Source organism: Eufriesea mexicana, unplaced genomic scaffold (genome assembly GCF_001483705.2).
Source record: "Eufriesea mexicana isolate 0111107269 unplaced genomic scaffold, ASM148370v2 scaffold474474898, whole genome shotgun sequence".
Taxonomy (NCBI): domain Eukaryota; kingdom Metazoa; phylum Arthropoda; class Insecta; order Hymenoptera; family Apidae; genus Eufriesea; species Eufriesea mexicana.
This window is the reverse complement of record NW_016907983.1, coordinates 416,815-434,076: the sequence shown is the minus strand read 5'-3', so window position 1 is coordinate 434,076 and position 17,262 is coordinate 416,815. Positions and strand designations below refer to the sequence as shown.

General features: G+C 33.1%; 1 protein-coding gene and 1 long non-coding RNA gene across 3 annotated transcripts in view; both read right to left on the bottom strand.

Moving 5' to 3' along the window:
* Positions 1 to 17,262, bottom strand: part of LOC108551774 (ATP-binding cassette sub-family G member 1) — a 25,903-nt gene extending 8,641 nt beyond the window's left edge. The window contains exons 1-2 of one of the 2 annotated variants that reach the window (XM_017906038.1): positions 17,148 to 17,262; positions 4,432 to 4,838 (exon numbers count right to left, since the gene is read on the bottom strand). In XM_017906038.1, the coding sequence (XP_017761527.1) occupies positions 4,432 to 4,651 (220 nt within the window). In that variant the 5' untranslated portion in view covers positions 4,652 to 4,838; positions 17,148 to 17,262. Of the gene's footprint in view, positions 1 to 4,431; positions 4,839 to 17,147 lie in introns of those variants that run through there. The other variant, XM_017906045.1, reaches the window with a different exon arrangement.
* Positions 187 to 1,501, bottom strand: LOC108551795 (uncharacterized). The gene is made up of 3 exons (XR_001890506.1): positions 612 to 1,501; positions 368 to 507; positions 187 to 262 (listed from the first exon to the last, which is right to left on the bottom strand). It is a non-coding gene; the product is annotated as an uncharacterized LOC108551795 (long non-coding RNA).

Below are 17,262 nucleotides of genomic sequence, written 5' to 3'. Positions count from 1 at the left end.
CGATATTTTTTCATAATTAAATATTTCAAGTTTATAACCGTTTTTCCAAATTTTATCGATGCGTTATACTTCCTGCAAAAATTAATTTTCATACTTATCTAGAATGTGTATAAATATTTCTGAATTCAAAAGGAAGATAATATTCGAAACAGAATTAACGAGAGCAAAAAATCGATGACATTTGGTATCCGTTTCTGCAACGTAGTGCAATCTATTGACAAGAGATATTTGCCTCTTCAACACTTTTGCAGTACTTTTGTTCCTGATAAAAAAGAAAAAAATTACGAAATCTTTTATTCACTAAGAACCGGTCTCAAAAAGACAGATTTATCGATAAATTAGTAAATTTATAAAAGAATTTGCTTACATGTGATGCGGGAATCCATGGAGAGAAAAAAATTGACTACATTTAAGTCAGTAACACAGCTATCAATGCCACACATGATCAAGCTGATGTAATTCATAAATTTGTAAATTTACAGGTGTAGAAAATGGGAAGTGCATACACTGACAGCAAAATTGCCAAAGGTGTGAAAATGATTTGCTTCAGATATTTTGTTTTTAAAATTTCTGAGAACGTATAGGGTGCTTTTGAGAAAATTTATGCTTACTTTCATACGGATCAGAAGATAATTGTTTATAGCTATTCGCCTTTCTCGTGACACTATATTTATCTTCGTTTGTGTATAATACATATAGCTACTTATTATAGGTCGGTAGTTCGTGTTAACATCGACGAAATGTCTGCAACGTTGAATTATGTAATACATATTGCATGTGTGAAATACACTATACAAGAACCTACTTTTGAAGAATAAGTAGTAAAAAAGAAAACGAACGATAAAATGCGTATAAAACATACCATCTCTGTAACAAGAACATTACAAGAACCGTTAAACAGGCAAACCTAACCTTGTAGACCGAATTGTTATTGTGTCACGAACCTTGAAAAAGCGCCGCTGTTACACTTAAGATGAAATACAATTAAAAGTATGGTAATACCTTTCTTAGATAATGGCAGAAATTATATACGTTTGCCCATGTTCATAATAATGTTACATTTCCGTTTGGAAGTCGATAAATACTTGACGACATGACGTACGAACGTACGTGGGTGACAATGGATTTCATATGAATACTACATCGTTCAACAAGATTCAGTAAAAATCTATTCAGTAGCCAGTATTTTTCAATTTCTTTTTTCTTTCACACGTGTCATGAATAGGAATGGAAAATGAATGTAGTGCACTTGCAAAAAATGTACTTAACCTGCGATTTGATTTTTACGTGTGATTTTCAGTTCTGTCATGATTTACGAAAAGAATGCGTTGAGTATTAGCATACAACTCTAATAAAGTAACGATGCAGCACCGTTGCTACATATAATTATGTACAGTATATGCTAACGCAGTAATTTTTAACCAGTATTTCGGACTTGTCCCAAGTATTTCGTGATATTATGAAAGCTCACAATACTTCTGTCAAAGAATCTTTCTTAAAATTCTCACAAATATAATATTTTTGGAATTATTACTTGCTTCTTTTCTTTACCGTTATGTAATCTGTAATAAAAATATAATATTTAATAGAAGATATGTATATACTTATTTCTATTATTAAATTTATAGTCTCAGGAATTCTAGTATTCCTTAAATTTCAGAAAGTTAAAAACTACTGTCCTAACCTATACCTTGTTGTTCAACGCAGCGATCTGATATCGAATTTAATGGCAGTTGAAATTAATCAGAATTTTATTAAAAAGAAAAAAATATTAAATAATTAAAAATCGATTTACAAAAAGTCATAATCACAAGTGAATTAATGATCATACAAATATTTCGCATCGAAATTAACGACGTATCTTTTCCTCTACGTCATCCATGAATAATACAAGAATCCTTGTAAATCAATACGACCGATTAAACTTCGCTATGCATGTACTATACATCTGCCCACTGCTGAGTCGCATTCAATAAAGGCGAATTCACCGACGAAAACTACACGTTATCGATCTTATACCAATTATAACTTAAGTTACTGACAACTCGAACACACGATTCGCTTCCTCAATTTACGCGGGACTATTTTTACGCGGCAAATTAGAACACAATTTACGCGCACTACCTTTGCGCGGTAAATTTGAACACGATTTACGCGGTAAATTTGAACACGATTTACGCGGTAATTTTCGCGTGCTATCTTAATATGCTATTTTATCGTGAGTTTTATAAACAACGGCATATAAACCGGGGCATCGGTTGGCACCAGTGGTAAAGATGAGAATAAAGCCGAAAGTCAAACCATCGAGAGATTCACTCTATTACCAACAGACATTTTTTGCGCGATTTTCATTGGCGTAAAATCAATCCACGTGGAACAGATACACCGCACAAATGAGAGACGTCTGTACATTTTCAGTATCTGTCGGAACTCGTTATATAACAATAATTATCCGTTTTTACTTCATAGAAGATAGCTAGCACAGGCTCTCTAGCACAGGATTCATGCAAAATACAAATCAAAATCTTGAATTAAGTATATCTTAATTATGCAAATGACAAATAGCTTGTTTTATATTTTGCGACACATCTAATAAATCACGAATACCTACCGTGGAATTATTAATATTAAATCGCGGTCATGAAATCTCAGAATACATATCAACGATACGTATAAATATATTACTACTAATAAGAACTTCACACCCTCTTTATTAATTATCGGACATAAATTACTACTCTCCCTTTATCAGCGCGAATCCAATTTTTATATTCACATATTTTTCTCTTCGTTCGTTATGCATTTCAAGACCATTACGATTTAAAATGATATAAAAATGAAATATAGCTTTGAAATTTCCATAATTGACTACGTTGTCTTTTACACGTGAACGGCAAACAGTGGCGCCCTCTCGGTCGCTTCTCGTCTCCCATCGATTGCAATCTTTTTTACCAGCTTCTAACACGGTGAGATCTTTCCAAAATGTCCAACGCCACTTTCTCCATTTAAAACTTTCTTTGCTACTCTCAGGACCACTTCGACGTCGCTTTCTCCCGACGTCACGGTCGACATTTAATACGTTAAAAAGCGGAGAAACCCGCGTGATCGACATCGACTGATCGTGCTTTTATCGTGTACTGACCTACGCGACGTGGTCTGTTCTAAAAGTAATGAAATTCTATTTATAAAAGACGTTCTAGATTACATTTTCAACAGTCAAAGCAACCGCTTCCAAAGCATACGTAATGGAACGATATACCAATGACATGGTCTAATTTTTTAGAATATTCACATGTTTCATCAGGGCTACTCGAATGTCTTCGATTGTATGGAAATGATGAACTTTTCGATGATTCTTCTCCAATTGTAAGTCTCACATGTAATACCAAAAAAAAGAATAAAAATGTTATTAAAGAAATTTAATCAAGTTAAAGTGAGAATAAAAATAATAAAAATTAATTTTGTGTGATAATAATTTAGAAAATAATTTCAACCTTTGCCCCTAAATTAATAATAACGAATTTAAGCCTCGTGCTTCGTGTGTTATTATCTTTCTCATTATATTCACATCACAAAACTTCTTTGCGACGGAATTCGCTGAAACGAAACGTATACAGCTTATTGACACTGCGATGTTTGATATCCGGTAACCACTTCCACCGGCCATATAATACCGCGATGTTCGCTCCTACACTCGTCTAACCTACTTTCGCTTGTACCTTTGCACTCTTTCTAAAAAACCGGCACCAATTTATAACAGAGTAAACAATGCTCCTGACACGGGGACCTTACGGCAGTAGAAATCATTTTTGGAACGGTAGTAGGTACAGGTTATAGTGTATACCTAGTATCAAAAAACCCTAATAGGTTTCTTCACAATGGGCCTTCGTTTTCGAGATATTTCGATTTAAAGTTTTGTACTTTATTACGGTGTTTTGATACTAGATATGTACTATAACCGTTCAAAAAGCCATAAGATCCCCTTGTGAGTACATTGGGGAAATCTTCATTTCATCGAGAATACTGTAGAAAACGTAATGGACATAACGCAATGCTCAAGAGAAAACAATATAAATTAATGTTTTGGAGAAAGATCGTGATCTCGTGAAAGTAGGAGATTCATGATACTTTGGAGGAAATTTGTATACACTGTAGAAAATAATAGAAAGAAACGACATACTTTGAAATATGTATCTGTAACACGAGAAAGATTCTCGTCTTGATATACATAACCTAATTCGTATACCTAATCCTCGTATTAAGAAACAGTGAATCTAGCGTTTTTTCTCCTAACCTATAAAATCTATTTATCGTATTTACACTAATTTTAAAACATTTAAGACACTTCTATTTAAATAAGTATTACAATTAGAATTTTTATCTGATTCGCTACATTTTTCGTAATTCGTAAAGCAGATGAGGTTAACTTACTCGGTTTCAAGTTCCGAATGGTCCATTCTTTCACTGTGTACCGAACATCGTAAAAAGAGAGATTCACTTCGGGCCTTTTTGGAAAAGAATATTTTTCTTGAATGAAGTAGCCATCCGTTGCAGCGATCGCCACTCCGTGTACATCATTGTGGCTGTTATGGTCTATTTGACAGCAGCTCAACGATGATTTGGACGGGGAGCAGGGGGCAGAGGTGGTCATCGTTCGATATTCGATTGAGATTTCTTTCCACGAGTGTCGCTGCGTTCGTTCTGACCACGATTTACGTCTGTAATCGCATGTCTAGCACCACACCAGCGATTCCGGCCTTCTCTCCTTCTCGATTGGCCGATTACGGTTTTTATATCTAATCAATTATAATTCGCACATCGTTCAGCCACACGTTAATCTGCAACAAGAAAAAAGCAAAGGTCGATACGTATTCATATTCGCAACCACTGATATAAAATATCGTTTTATTTCATATACATTGACTAAATTTTAGACATTACCAGGAAAGAATATTTTAAGGAAAACACTAAAAAGTTTCTTTACATTTTCAATACAAAATGGCGCATAATATATGTGCTTATACATATTCCAAGAAAGGATACTATTTTATAATGAAATATAAATATTAATACCAAATATAGGTGATAAGATAACAAATGCCTGTAAGTATATATATATATATATATATATACATACTAGTCTGCCCCCTTAAGATGATAGAAATTTTAGAAAATTTATATCAATATGGTTACTACAGGGTTAGTCGACCAACGCGAGCAGGATAATTAGGAAATCCAAAGAGTAAGTGCAGCCGAGGAAATTTCTACACGAATATTCCTAGACTTTAAAATTACATGGTATTATAAACCGTTATTTACTGATTTCACTATGATTTGCACACTGCTTTATAAATTCTGAAAGTCGTTACGGTAGCATGATCTCACTTGATGTGGCAATGAAAGTGCCATAAAATCAGCTGTCGTTAGTATTAGTGCCGTAATAGTAAGAAAACCGGCTGTAGGAAGATTGGGAAAGAGCGTGCAAGGTGCACGGTGTGTCCTTGAATTTAGCACCTGAAATTTCAGACATAAATCGTGCTACTCGATCAATCTCGGTAAAACGATCGTATATAACATTCTGGCATTACAGTTTTTAAATTTCACGATTTCGTAGCATATCTTGCTTTGATGTTTATTCCCTGACCGGAAGTTAAATAGTATTAACCCTTTACACTCGTGAGACGACTCTCAGTCGCCATTTAATCTGATTCTAAAGATCGATGTTAATTAATATACCAAATTTGAAATTACCCAACGATGCATGGAATATCGAAGTAAAATAATTCTACATCTTAATTTGCATACGATTTCTCGGCTTTATGGCAAGTAGCTTTCGAATTACTATTTTTCTGTAACGAAAAGATTGCCGAGTGCAAAGGGTTAACAGTAACGTCGTTAGCAAATGGAAATTACAGTAAGAATGTAAATATTCACCGTGACTTTTTTTACGATCAACATGCCATAAGTTAAGAAGAAAACACGGAGCAAGTTCAGACAAATCGAATGAATATGTAAATTACCCATGACATCTTTGATGTACGTACTGCGGGAAAACCAGCTACAGTTCTATATAAAAGTCTCAGAGCATCCGTCGAATGAAAAGTTTTCGTATTTGGTAAATGAACAGAAGGTTGAGTGATTTATTTTAATAATTTAATTCCACATTAACAGCTGTTTTCCCTGTTTTCCCTCTTTTTTCGATCCTTCCTTTACTCTTTTCTACGATCCCATGTTTCATAATAGTTAGGTTTGGATTCGGTGTATCGAATTTATTCTTAATCGATTTTTCAATCAGTATTTCAACCAGTAAAAGAAATATCCAAATGATTTATTATGTGCATGAGTACGTACAAACGTTTCATATCAAACTTTTGCACGCTATTGTACATGATCATTACAGTGTCGATGTGTTACCACGGGTTAGATGGATTGTACTAATATAAATCAATAAATGCATCTCGTCATTGGAGAAGAAAAAATTTCTGGAAAAGAAAATGATACAATAAAATCACTGAAATGCAAAAACACTTGATATATGAGTTTAATTGGTGAATTAATTACAATTATTTCAAACCACAGATATTTCGATGATTCATTACTTCTCGTGACGGATAAGTGTCTGGTATTAGCCATAATTAATGTCGAGTAACTAATGGAATCAATATCGGGGGTCGTCGATTATGTATTATGAGAGTTATACATTTCTGAAATTTTACATAAACCTTGATATCACATGCACGATATATCACTGTTTACAATGTTCTTCTTGCATAAAGCGGAGTATATTTTAAACGATAAATATAAACATCCTAATTTCTATTTTTCATTTTATTCGTCATTTTAATACTGATCGTAATTTTCTTCACTTTTTATTTTAATATTTATTCCATTACTTTTCTCAAAATTGTTCAAAATCTTGCTTCGTTTTCTTAAGTTTCAGGGTCCATTTGGATTTTTCGTTTCGTTGCAAAATTACAAAATCTAGGTAAATTTTAATCAAATGATAAACTACGAGTCGGTATTTAGAGCATATTTAAAAGAATTTTCAATAAGGAAATTTTTAAACAGCTTTGAAGTTTTAAGTATGATAGATAAGATAGCGTTTGGAAAGTGGCACAGACAGCATCATGCTTCTCGAATTCATTCTCCAACTTTCGCCAATGTTTTAATAAAATGCGACGTTATTGTGGCGAGGCGAAATCTCATTTCTATTTTCTTAATAATTTTTAGCCTGCCCTTTTTAAAGAAGAACACCAGTTTTCCATCGTTAGAGTATAACTTTATTGCTAGCTATGTGTCACTGGCTATTTTATGCCGATTTTTTAACGATTTATCGGCCGACTATCATTACATGTTCTGTTTCCTCGTATTTGACGAAGAAGAAAAATGTATTCTGTCATTTACATCCATTTTTTATATGTCTATTACTGAGATATTAGTAATTAAAAAAGGGAGATATTAAAAATAATGCACATACTTATGTATGTATGTATATTTCTTCAGAATATTTTTTCTGGTTTGGTTAATCTTATTTATTCTGTGTAAAGGAGATAACACTTGTCGTTTCTTGACTGAGAAATAATTTAACGCTGCTACAATTAAATTTTTAATTTTTCTGAAACTGTAAATATGATCGTAAATGACTGCTTCAATAACACTCTTACACGAGACAGAGAATTTTTGAATGAAATAAAAAAAAATGGAGTCAAATGTATCTCAATTTCTTTAACATTATTTATACTTGCTCATTTTACGAGCTTATTTAAATATTTGTAAGATATTTATAATATCACGTAATTGCAAAATGAGATAATTGCAGTAGACAATTAGTTACCAAATAAATTACCATAGTAGTCAATAATGTTACCAAATAAAGTACTAACCAAAAATATGTGAGACCTACTAATTATTATTATTATTGTAATTAAATTCACTATTGTACGTATAACCAGAAAGCAACAAACTTTGAGGGATAGTAGCGAACGAAACAATAATGAACGGCAGACGAAACTTAAAAAATGGACAATAAGAAATTGAGAAAATCACTATCTCCTATTCATTAGGAATCAGCCTTAAAAGATCAGCTATCACGATGTTACTTTACGGACTATGTCTTTATAGCAATTAATAAAAATATCTTTCAAGCTACAATTCGACGTTACTTGATGTAAAGCAAGCTGGTGTTACATAGTTGCTTGATCACTCGTGTATTTTACATGTACTAGTTTTCTTTCGTTTTACGACATAAAGGAAGAGAATGCAACGAATGTTGCGCAGTGTACGGAAATTTAAACACGACCGTGTTTGATTATCGGACATTAATAAATGCAGTTGCACACCGCAACGAATTAAGATCGTTTATTGCAACACGAGTTAGGTATACAATAATTTAGCACCGCTATCGTGGTACCGATTAAATCTGAAGCTAATATTTTGCTCGAACTGTTACTTTCACGATTTGCAAACCGGCGAAAAAATGAACGTGTTATACAGTTTGGAATTATAATGACTTTACACGGATCACGACTCGTAATTATAATTGACGAACAAACGAAGTGAAAATTCGTATTCCTTCCAAGTTTTAGCATGATTTCGAGGATCGTGGTGAATTCTTGAACAAATTGGAGATTTTCTGTGGAGATGTCACAATTAGAAAAGTATCTCATATTTAAGATACGAAATAATATATTTCCTCTTACATATGTAGCGATCATCATTCTCACTCTCGTCACTAGATGGATTACTAGTTGAAGAAGGTTCGAGGACTTTCTCGCAAGTCCTCGGTGAATCCTCGACCCCCCTTAACTACCAACCTAGTCAAAATGACTGGTCCCAGAATTTTCCTTTTTGCAATCACCGAACACATACACCTGCTTTAAGAATAAAATTGGTATCAACTCATATTAAGAAAGAACTGTAATCAATATATTCACTTATATTCACCGTATCGCTGAAATTACTATAATCTGTGCACGTTATAGTTAGGTACCCATTAAAGATCGGTAGTTCTAGTGTTAAATAGAAGTACCTATGCCACCTAAGTATCCACGTCTAAGGCAGGGCCTGCTAGGGTAGCCTTACTGATGAGTCCACTAGCAGGTCCAGGACAAAACGCCGCACCCCTTCCTTTTCCTTACCTAACCTAACCAACCGCTATACGAGAATATCTGCAACCAGTTCGACTACAACCCCGTAAGGGGCCCCACACACATAGTTACGTCCTGACATGTCTTATAGCTGTTATTAGGAAGCTGTGATAGCTTCCTAATAACTAATAGATAGTTCAAGTAATAGCCAATAATCTATTAATTTATTCACTTTTATTATAAATTTACGTTGTAAGTGTTATTAACGATAAATATAGTAATTTGTGCTTTCATTTACAACGTTTATGTTTACAGAATGTAGTTTATTGGGAAAATGTTTAAAACCTTAAAACATCGAACATGGTATGAATTTGAAGACACATAGAAGCCCTAAATTTCGTCAACTTTGATCACCTGTATCTCAGTAACTGATTATTATATTTCGAAATGTCATGCGGCGATTGATGCATTGAAATTTATATAACAAGTATCATCCACCGTAGTAGTCAGTCTTTTCTTAGTTTCGACAATAATCCTATTTGCTTTTCGTAATAGTTCGTTGGTATCCATTTTTACAACGAGGAAAAAAGGTATTAAAAAAGCCAGTTGTTGCCTTTTACAGGCTATAATAATATACTTTTCTCATCGATTCGCAGTATGTAATTATTCTTCATCATGATGTATATCATATCGGTTGATTTGTCATTATCAATTCGCTGTGTTACGATATTAATTGCTCCCGTTAAAGTGAAAACATGGTGCATTGGATCACAGCATAAATTGTTGACAACAATTCTGATTTACTCGCTTGTTACCAAGAACAACCATGTACGGTCAAAAAATTTTATAAAAATATACGATATACTATCTGCTTTCTTTTTGTCCATTCTTGTGCTTAACGCGATTATATTTATTATATTTATTTTACCATGATGACAACTGTCAAATGTATTTTCGTACCGTTGATAGAAAAATTACTAGACTATTTGCAAAATTGCAGGCAGCGTGGTATTTTGCGCAAGTATCGTTTCACGGATGAGGTGTGCACTTTTCATTCTTTTTTGCACAGAATCTGACTTTAGCTTTTCAAACAATTGCATCGATCGAATCGCACGTTAAAACGGTCGTTCACCGGAATGACCTCGATTCTTTAATCGACGCAATTTCATGTTAATTCTACAGCCTAGCGATGCAGCGATTTCAAACGATCGGGGAATCGAAAGTTTTCAAGTTTTTATTAATTTAAACGTTACGCCAATGACGCAGGGACGTGTATTAAATATTTATCAATTTTCTTAATACGCAAGAGGAAATTTTGTAGTAACGGAAGAATTAGTCAACGTTTTAGAATCGAGGAAATTCCAAGCGCTATATTATAATTGCGATTACGATAAATTACTGTACTGTACACGCGGTAACTATATACAGTGTTGCTATATCGTTTATTATAATATATAACGTGTTATTGTATTATATTATATATTGTGCACTATAATGTACATACTATAGCATCGAGTGACTATAGTCATGCGTCATATGTAACGAACCTTCGGTAATGCGTGACTATAGTCACGTGCATTGTACAGACAAAACCCAACGCTGAGAATTAGATATACTAGGCAATAGGTAATGCGATAGATGCATATACAGGGTGTCCCAATAATACAATCGGGAAGTGAGTGATTCTACGTGAAAAAACAAATCGAAAATAAAGAATAACATTTTCTCATTCGAAGCTTCGTTGTCGAGGAAATCGAATTTGAATATTCACCAAGTACGCGTGGATCAGTATACCAGCGTTAACTATTGCGCATAACTATTATAGTTCTATAACTATAAAGAATAGTGATTTGTACTATAGTTTCTGCAAGCAAAAGTCGATATCATGACAATTTTCAGCTCTTAATTACTGCATATTAGTAATTAATTAATTGATATATCTTAATCTATATCTCTACATAATATTTACCATGTACTGTACATTTTGAAAATTGAATAAGAACCGAGTCAAATTTCAAACGAATTAAAAATATTTTTAATTTATGCGGAATTCGGTGCACATTCAGTGCACTCTTACAGTGGTCATTCTACTTCCACGTTCTTTATCGAAAATACGTTTGTTTAACATAGAACAAAGGAGAGAAAGTGAAACTAACGACACTTTATTCCTGTCTTACAAACGGCAGTTTCATTCCGTATACAAGATTTTAATACTCTACTTTCGCTACATTTTATTCTAATATCTTTCGTTTCGAAAGACCTTCAGACTTGAACTTCTCCACGAAATTGTGATTGAAATGAAAAAGGTAAAGACGTAGAAATTGGAATTAAAATCGGCATAAAATTATCAGAAGTGACCAGCCTACGCAAATCATTCCTCTGCGCGAGATATTTCCACGCTTATCGCCCTTGACCGATTGTTCCTCACTCGATCGAATCATGATCAACCTTGACATCTCTTACACGAGAGCAACAGTAGGCCATCGAATCAATGATACGAAGACAACTCGAGAGTCCTTAGTCTTGCAGCCAGACACATGGTGTCCCTGTCTTACGGGGTAAGAATCGAATAAATAACCATGTCACAGAGTTTGACTGAAACATGTTAAACGACTCTGTATTACAAGGCTCGGGCTTAACCTCGTATATGTAAGTACTCAGGACGACTGGTTATCGACGTATAACCTTGCCCCAACATCGCAGAACATCGTTGTGTCTGCGGTAGACAATGACTCGCGAAAACAAGTGTGTTTTATTTAAAATTCGAGAAGAATAAAAGAGACAAGATAAGGGATTATTATACGTATTTCGGTGAAAGACAGAGTAAATCAACGATATATTGTTACACGTTAATAAAATCTATCTAACTTCCACACCTTTTCGTTTTTTAACACGTTCTGAATAAGTAAAATAGCGCGTACGAGGTTCTCATTTATTAACAAGTATTTATTTACTATACACTTTAACTTGGAGATAAAATTATAACGTATAGAATATCTCCTTTTCCTTGTAATATAAAGAATTGTCTTTCCTGATAGTTCTCACTCGTGGATCGTCGGGTCAAAAAATTAACATACTATTATAATATCTTGTTATATCTGGGCTAAGTTTCGTATACACTTTATATGAAAATATCCTAAATAAAATCGAATTTACTAGTAGACTAGTAGGTACGATGAATGCTAATACTGGATGTTGTTTTTTTACAGATTGACCATTTTCTAACAAAGGTTTAACATATAGGTGTTTCACATATTCTATGACAACTTGTGTCCTTGTAATCTTCATCTAAAATACCCAATAAATGTCCACATTTAGGTTGCTCGGGGTTTCGGAAATTTAAGCATATTCACTGGTAATTTGAATACCCCAAAAATGACAAAAATATACCAAAGAGGTCTTTCACCATCTGAAAGATTGGCGAAGATCGAAAGGAACAGATTCTTTAGGAGGACAATGATCCAAAACATCGCATGGAAGGCGAGGCGAATGTTAGACTGGCCATCTTGGACACCCATTGGCAATCCAATAGAAAATGTCTGGTGCTTGATAAAATATAAGCCGCGAAGAAAACATATTCCGAGTTTAAAAGCGTTAGTTCAACGTATTCGAAAAATATAAAGGTCTCTTTCAGCATGTGCTTTCAGCATTACGATAAAATTTTTCAACGTGCTATGTGCTTGCATAATGGAATACTGATTAATACCACTACTAATTAATATAATCTAATTAAAATTTAAAAACTGATATTTATCGACATAGCGATAAAAACTATTTCGTTTTACAAAACTATTACATCACAGAGTAGCAATCTCTCGAGCTGATAATATTCTTACGTTATACACGTAATTATTACCAATTATCGTACCAATTTCGGTATTTTGTCGTCCATGCGAGATCGCAGGCTGATAATGTCAACGAATCGTCATTGAAAAGCATTCATAGAAATTCGTGTTTATGCATCGACCGTTACAGGCAGATTTAGTGATTTTCATTATTCGATATACCCTGAACCTCACCATTGTATTCTGATTCTTCTTCTTGTTTCTCTCGTGTATTTTTATTCCGCTTATTTCATTGTTATCCATTTCTTTCCCTTTTTCAGTATGTTATTGTCTTTTCAGTCTATCGAGCGCGATAAAAGCAGAATCATTATTATCATATTTCAGTACTCCAGTATTCAATGACACTCGTTGTTTTGTGGCAGATATTGTGACAGGATTCAATCGTGACAATCGCTACACGAAGTATTTATCCACGTGCAATGATAACCAGAACACATCGATAATCAATTGAAAGAAGTTGAACAAAGGAATGGATATATATTAACGAAAGGTGTAAACAACACATATATTACATTAGACAATCATTTCATCTACGCACTTTCGCCATAGTAGCTTTATTATATTGATTAACGTGAGTGGATCCCGTTTTATATTTCCTCCAATTTCAGAGCTCACAACGATATATCATCATTTTATCAATTATGTTATTGTAATACGTTTAATGGTATGTATAATACTTATCACCCCGTTCATATAGTAATCCAGAAAATAGATGACTGAGACAAAAGCTATTGTAATAGGTTGACAAAACTTGAGATATGATCTGGTGACCCCACGCGGTTACTAGTCCAACGTTTATACGATTCCACCGACGCAATCTCGAAGCACGAAGTTTATATCAAGATATACTTTCTTCTGTATCAAGGTACGTAATTTTAATTATTTATATCGTAAGATTTTACATACATTAAAGGGAATCACCTCGACTATGATTTTGCAAAAGCACATTAAAATCGAAGTCGGACAATTCGTGTTCTAGTCGGTGTTGCCTACACTGGTTCCACCGATCAAATATCGCAATCCTGACTTATATATAAACCTAGGCCACGTGTGCCACACACGTCCAGCTCTTAGAATGGTAATAATAAATATCAAGATGTGAATCGAGCTTCGTTAAAAATTTCCCTTACAATATACGTGATATTTTTCGTTTGCTTATCGCGTAAAATTAGTATAACGAAATATAGACTATAGTAAACAATGATTCATACGAATACAAACTTAACAATAATGGAACAAGTGAGAAAACCTACCATTTCAACGATCTAACCATTTTAATAAATCAATAATTACACAGACGCATAATCGGTATTAGCTTTACAATAACAAGCCAATCAATATTTATTTTTTGCCAATAAACTCATGTATTCCCCGATTACGTTGCATGATGCATTACGTGCATGATTGCGGAGCTGTTATCTTTGTAAATATCGATGATAATCTGTACGGTTGCACGTTTTCCGTAGAAGCATGACAATTCATCACGTGTACTGTTACTAGCATAATCGACGATTATGTTTGGTCTGTTGAATACTAATTACTCTTATAAACTTAGTATCAGCATCAACTTTTAAAAGATAGAATACGTATAATGTAAATTCAATTTAATTTGCATATTTTGCATAAAAATTGCCAATTTTCAAATTTGTAACTTCCAAATTAGAAATTACAAATAAAAATTCCTCTTGGAAACTGGCACGTAAAATTAGAAATAAATATTAACCCTTTACACTCGAGAAGTGACTCTCAGTCACCGTTTGTTTCAATGCTATAACTTAAATAATAAATAAGAAATGATAATTATACTATAACTACATACGTAACATTGAAGTAAAATAATTCTAACAGAATCTTTTTCCATTTTAGTATAAGGAATATCAGCGAGCTTATAAAAATCTAAGTGCTTCAAATTGCTGTTTACAACAAAAAAATCCTCGAGTCCGAAGGGTTAAAGAAGGTATCGAATAATGGTAAAATGATTAAAATTAACAGTACCAATTCCTTGTCTAACTTGGTAGGAAATGCAATCGGTTGTTCAAATTATTATCCCTGTGCACTCAAAAATTTTTCCCTATAAAGGTATAACAATTTGAAACTTTCCTGATATTTTTCAAAACTCGGTGATACCATTTGTGCTAAAATAAAAATAACAAATCAGCTGCATTTCGTTTTAATATGTCACGTGGAGTTATTTCTAATCTAGTTATTGCCTCATAGTCGTTACTGAGGGAGTCATCGAGTCATTGTTCGATCTTTCGGCTAGAGAAGACTAGAAACTCAAAGATTTCCTGGTGCAAAGCTGACAATATTTCTTTTTGCCAGTAAATAAGAAATCGCGTAATAATTAACATGTAGAATTATTTTATTCCGATATCTCGTACACTGTTACATTATCCTAAGTTTGATATATTAATTAATATCTCTAAAATGTTATTAAAGGGTGGTTCTCTGACATTATTACTATTCGCAATGAGAAACTTTGAATCTTACTGACATAAAAGTTACCGAAGGGAAGTCTGTTTTCAACAGTTTACTAAAATAGCACATGTTCGTAATCGTGCAATTAAAATGGAGAGAACGTTAAACGAAAATCGAATTGAATCGTAACAATTGTGTATTTCATTCAACCCCTCTATCACAGACCGGAACGGAAATAAATTTCCTGCGAAAGCTTCCCATCTCGTCGTATATTAACCATTCCACCGAAAGAACAGTGACTGAAGAAAAGTTATTAACGTCAAATATTTCACAAGGGGAAAGAAGGTTCAGCAAAGAACTTTGCAGAAAAATAGAAATTAACCAGTAACGTAATCCAAAATTTCTAACGAAAGTTTAATAATGAAAGTAAACAACGAATAAACCGAAATTGTATTTTCTTTAAAGAAAACAGGTAACTAACCTAGATATTCGACAGAATACATATGGAGCAATATTTACAATATTACAAATAATTTTCAGAGTAACTCGCGTACGCCATCTGGTGGCCCTGCACGCAACTTCTATTTCTTTATATCGACGAGTTATAGCACTACGATCACAAAAACGCTTTAAATTATTATCGCTTAAATTATAAATCCATAGTAGAATAACGATATTAAATATAATGATAATACTATCATATATAAAATAAAAAGAGATATTGAAAACGAAAATGAATATAAAGAAATATATCGAGTACAAAAAAATTTGATATACAAAATCTTTGCAGAAAGTTATGAGAACATTTGCTACGTCAAATGTGAGGAAATCGTTATATCCATACACACGGTTGATGACTAATCCTGGGTGCGTTCAAGATCAATATTAAGTCTAATAAGGAATGAACTTGGACAGAAAAGAATCTCTATGACGGTATTGTCAATGATAACAGCAAATGTTACGCAGTCATGATAATGCAATACAGACCGATATGGATAATAACTAAACCAAGAATAAAATTACATGCAAATTTTCAGTCAAACATACATCTTTCATCTAATTTGAAAATTTCTTTAACTTAATCGAAAAATTTCATTTTATAACCTAAAACATTTGATTCAATTTAATTATTAATTATGCAATGTAAAACAACCTTATTACCAATAGTTTAGAAAAATGCATAGTTTACAGAATAGTATAGTAAATACTTTAATATTATTAATAAGACTATTATTAAGTAAAATTGTCACTGATTCGTGTAAAAATATTATTTTCAACACCTTTCGTTTGTTTTCATAGAATTAATTTTCAAATATTTTATATATAATATTCAAATATAGTATAGAATTAATATTCAAAGTACTTTATGAAAATCGATGGATCACTTTTACCCAAATTTTCCCAGGAAATTAAAATTTCAAAATCGAAAACTGCATTTTATGAGATTAAACGTGTTATAAACATACTGATAGAATAATCGATAACTATACCAAGTGAAAATTCGTTTGTTTCGTGGATTACCCATGTTGGTTGATCAAACTTATAAATAAAATTCGCACGATAATTTTATCTAGTTAGAACTCGATAAACCTTAATAGGGGCATTTCAAGGTTTATATACGCGGTAAATATGCCAAGGGAAGGATGTCAAGGAAGAGGAAGAGACACTGCGAGAAAACAAATTCCTGACAGTTCGTTCCACTTTCGAAACAAACGACATATTCACGTGCGCGCTATAGTATGTTTTCATAACTTAGGTTACATGTAAATAACGTTACGTGATATAAAGCACGATTTACCTTATCGATAAATAAATCGTCGGAGAGTTGCACAGATCGATGTATTAACGATGAAAGCAAACAAAGTGAGACTTGACTGAGAATATCGAAACAAAACAACTACCACATCCGAAAG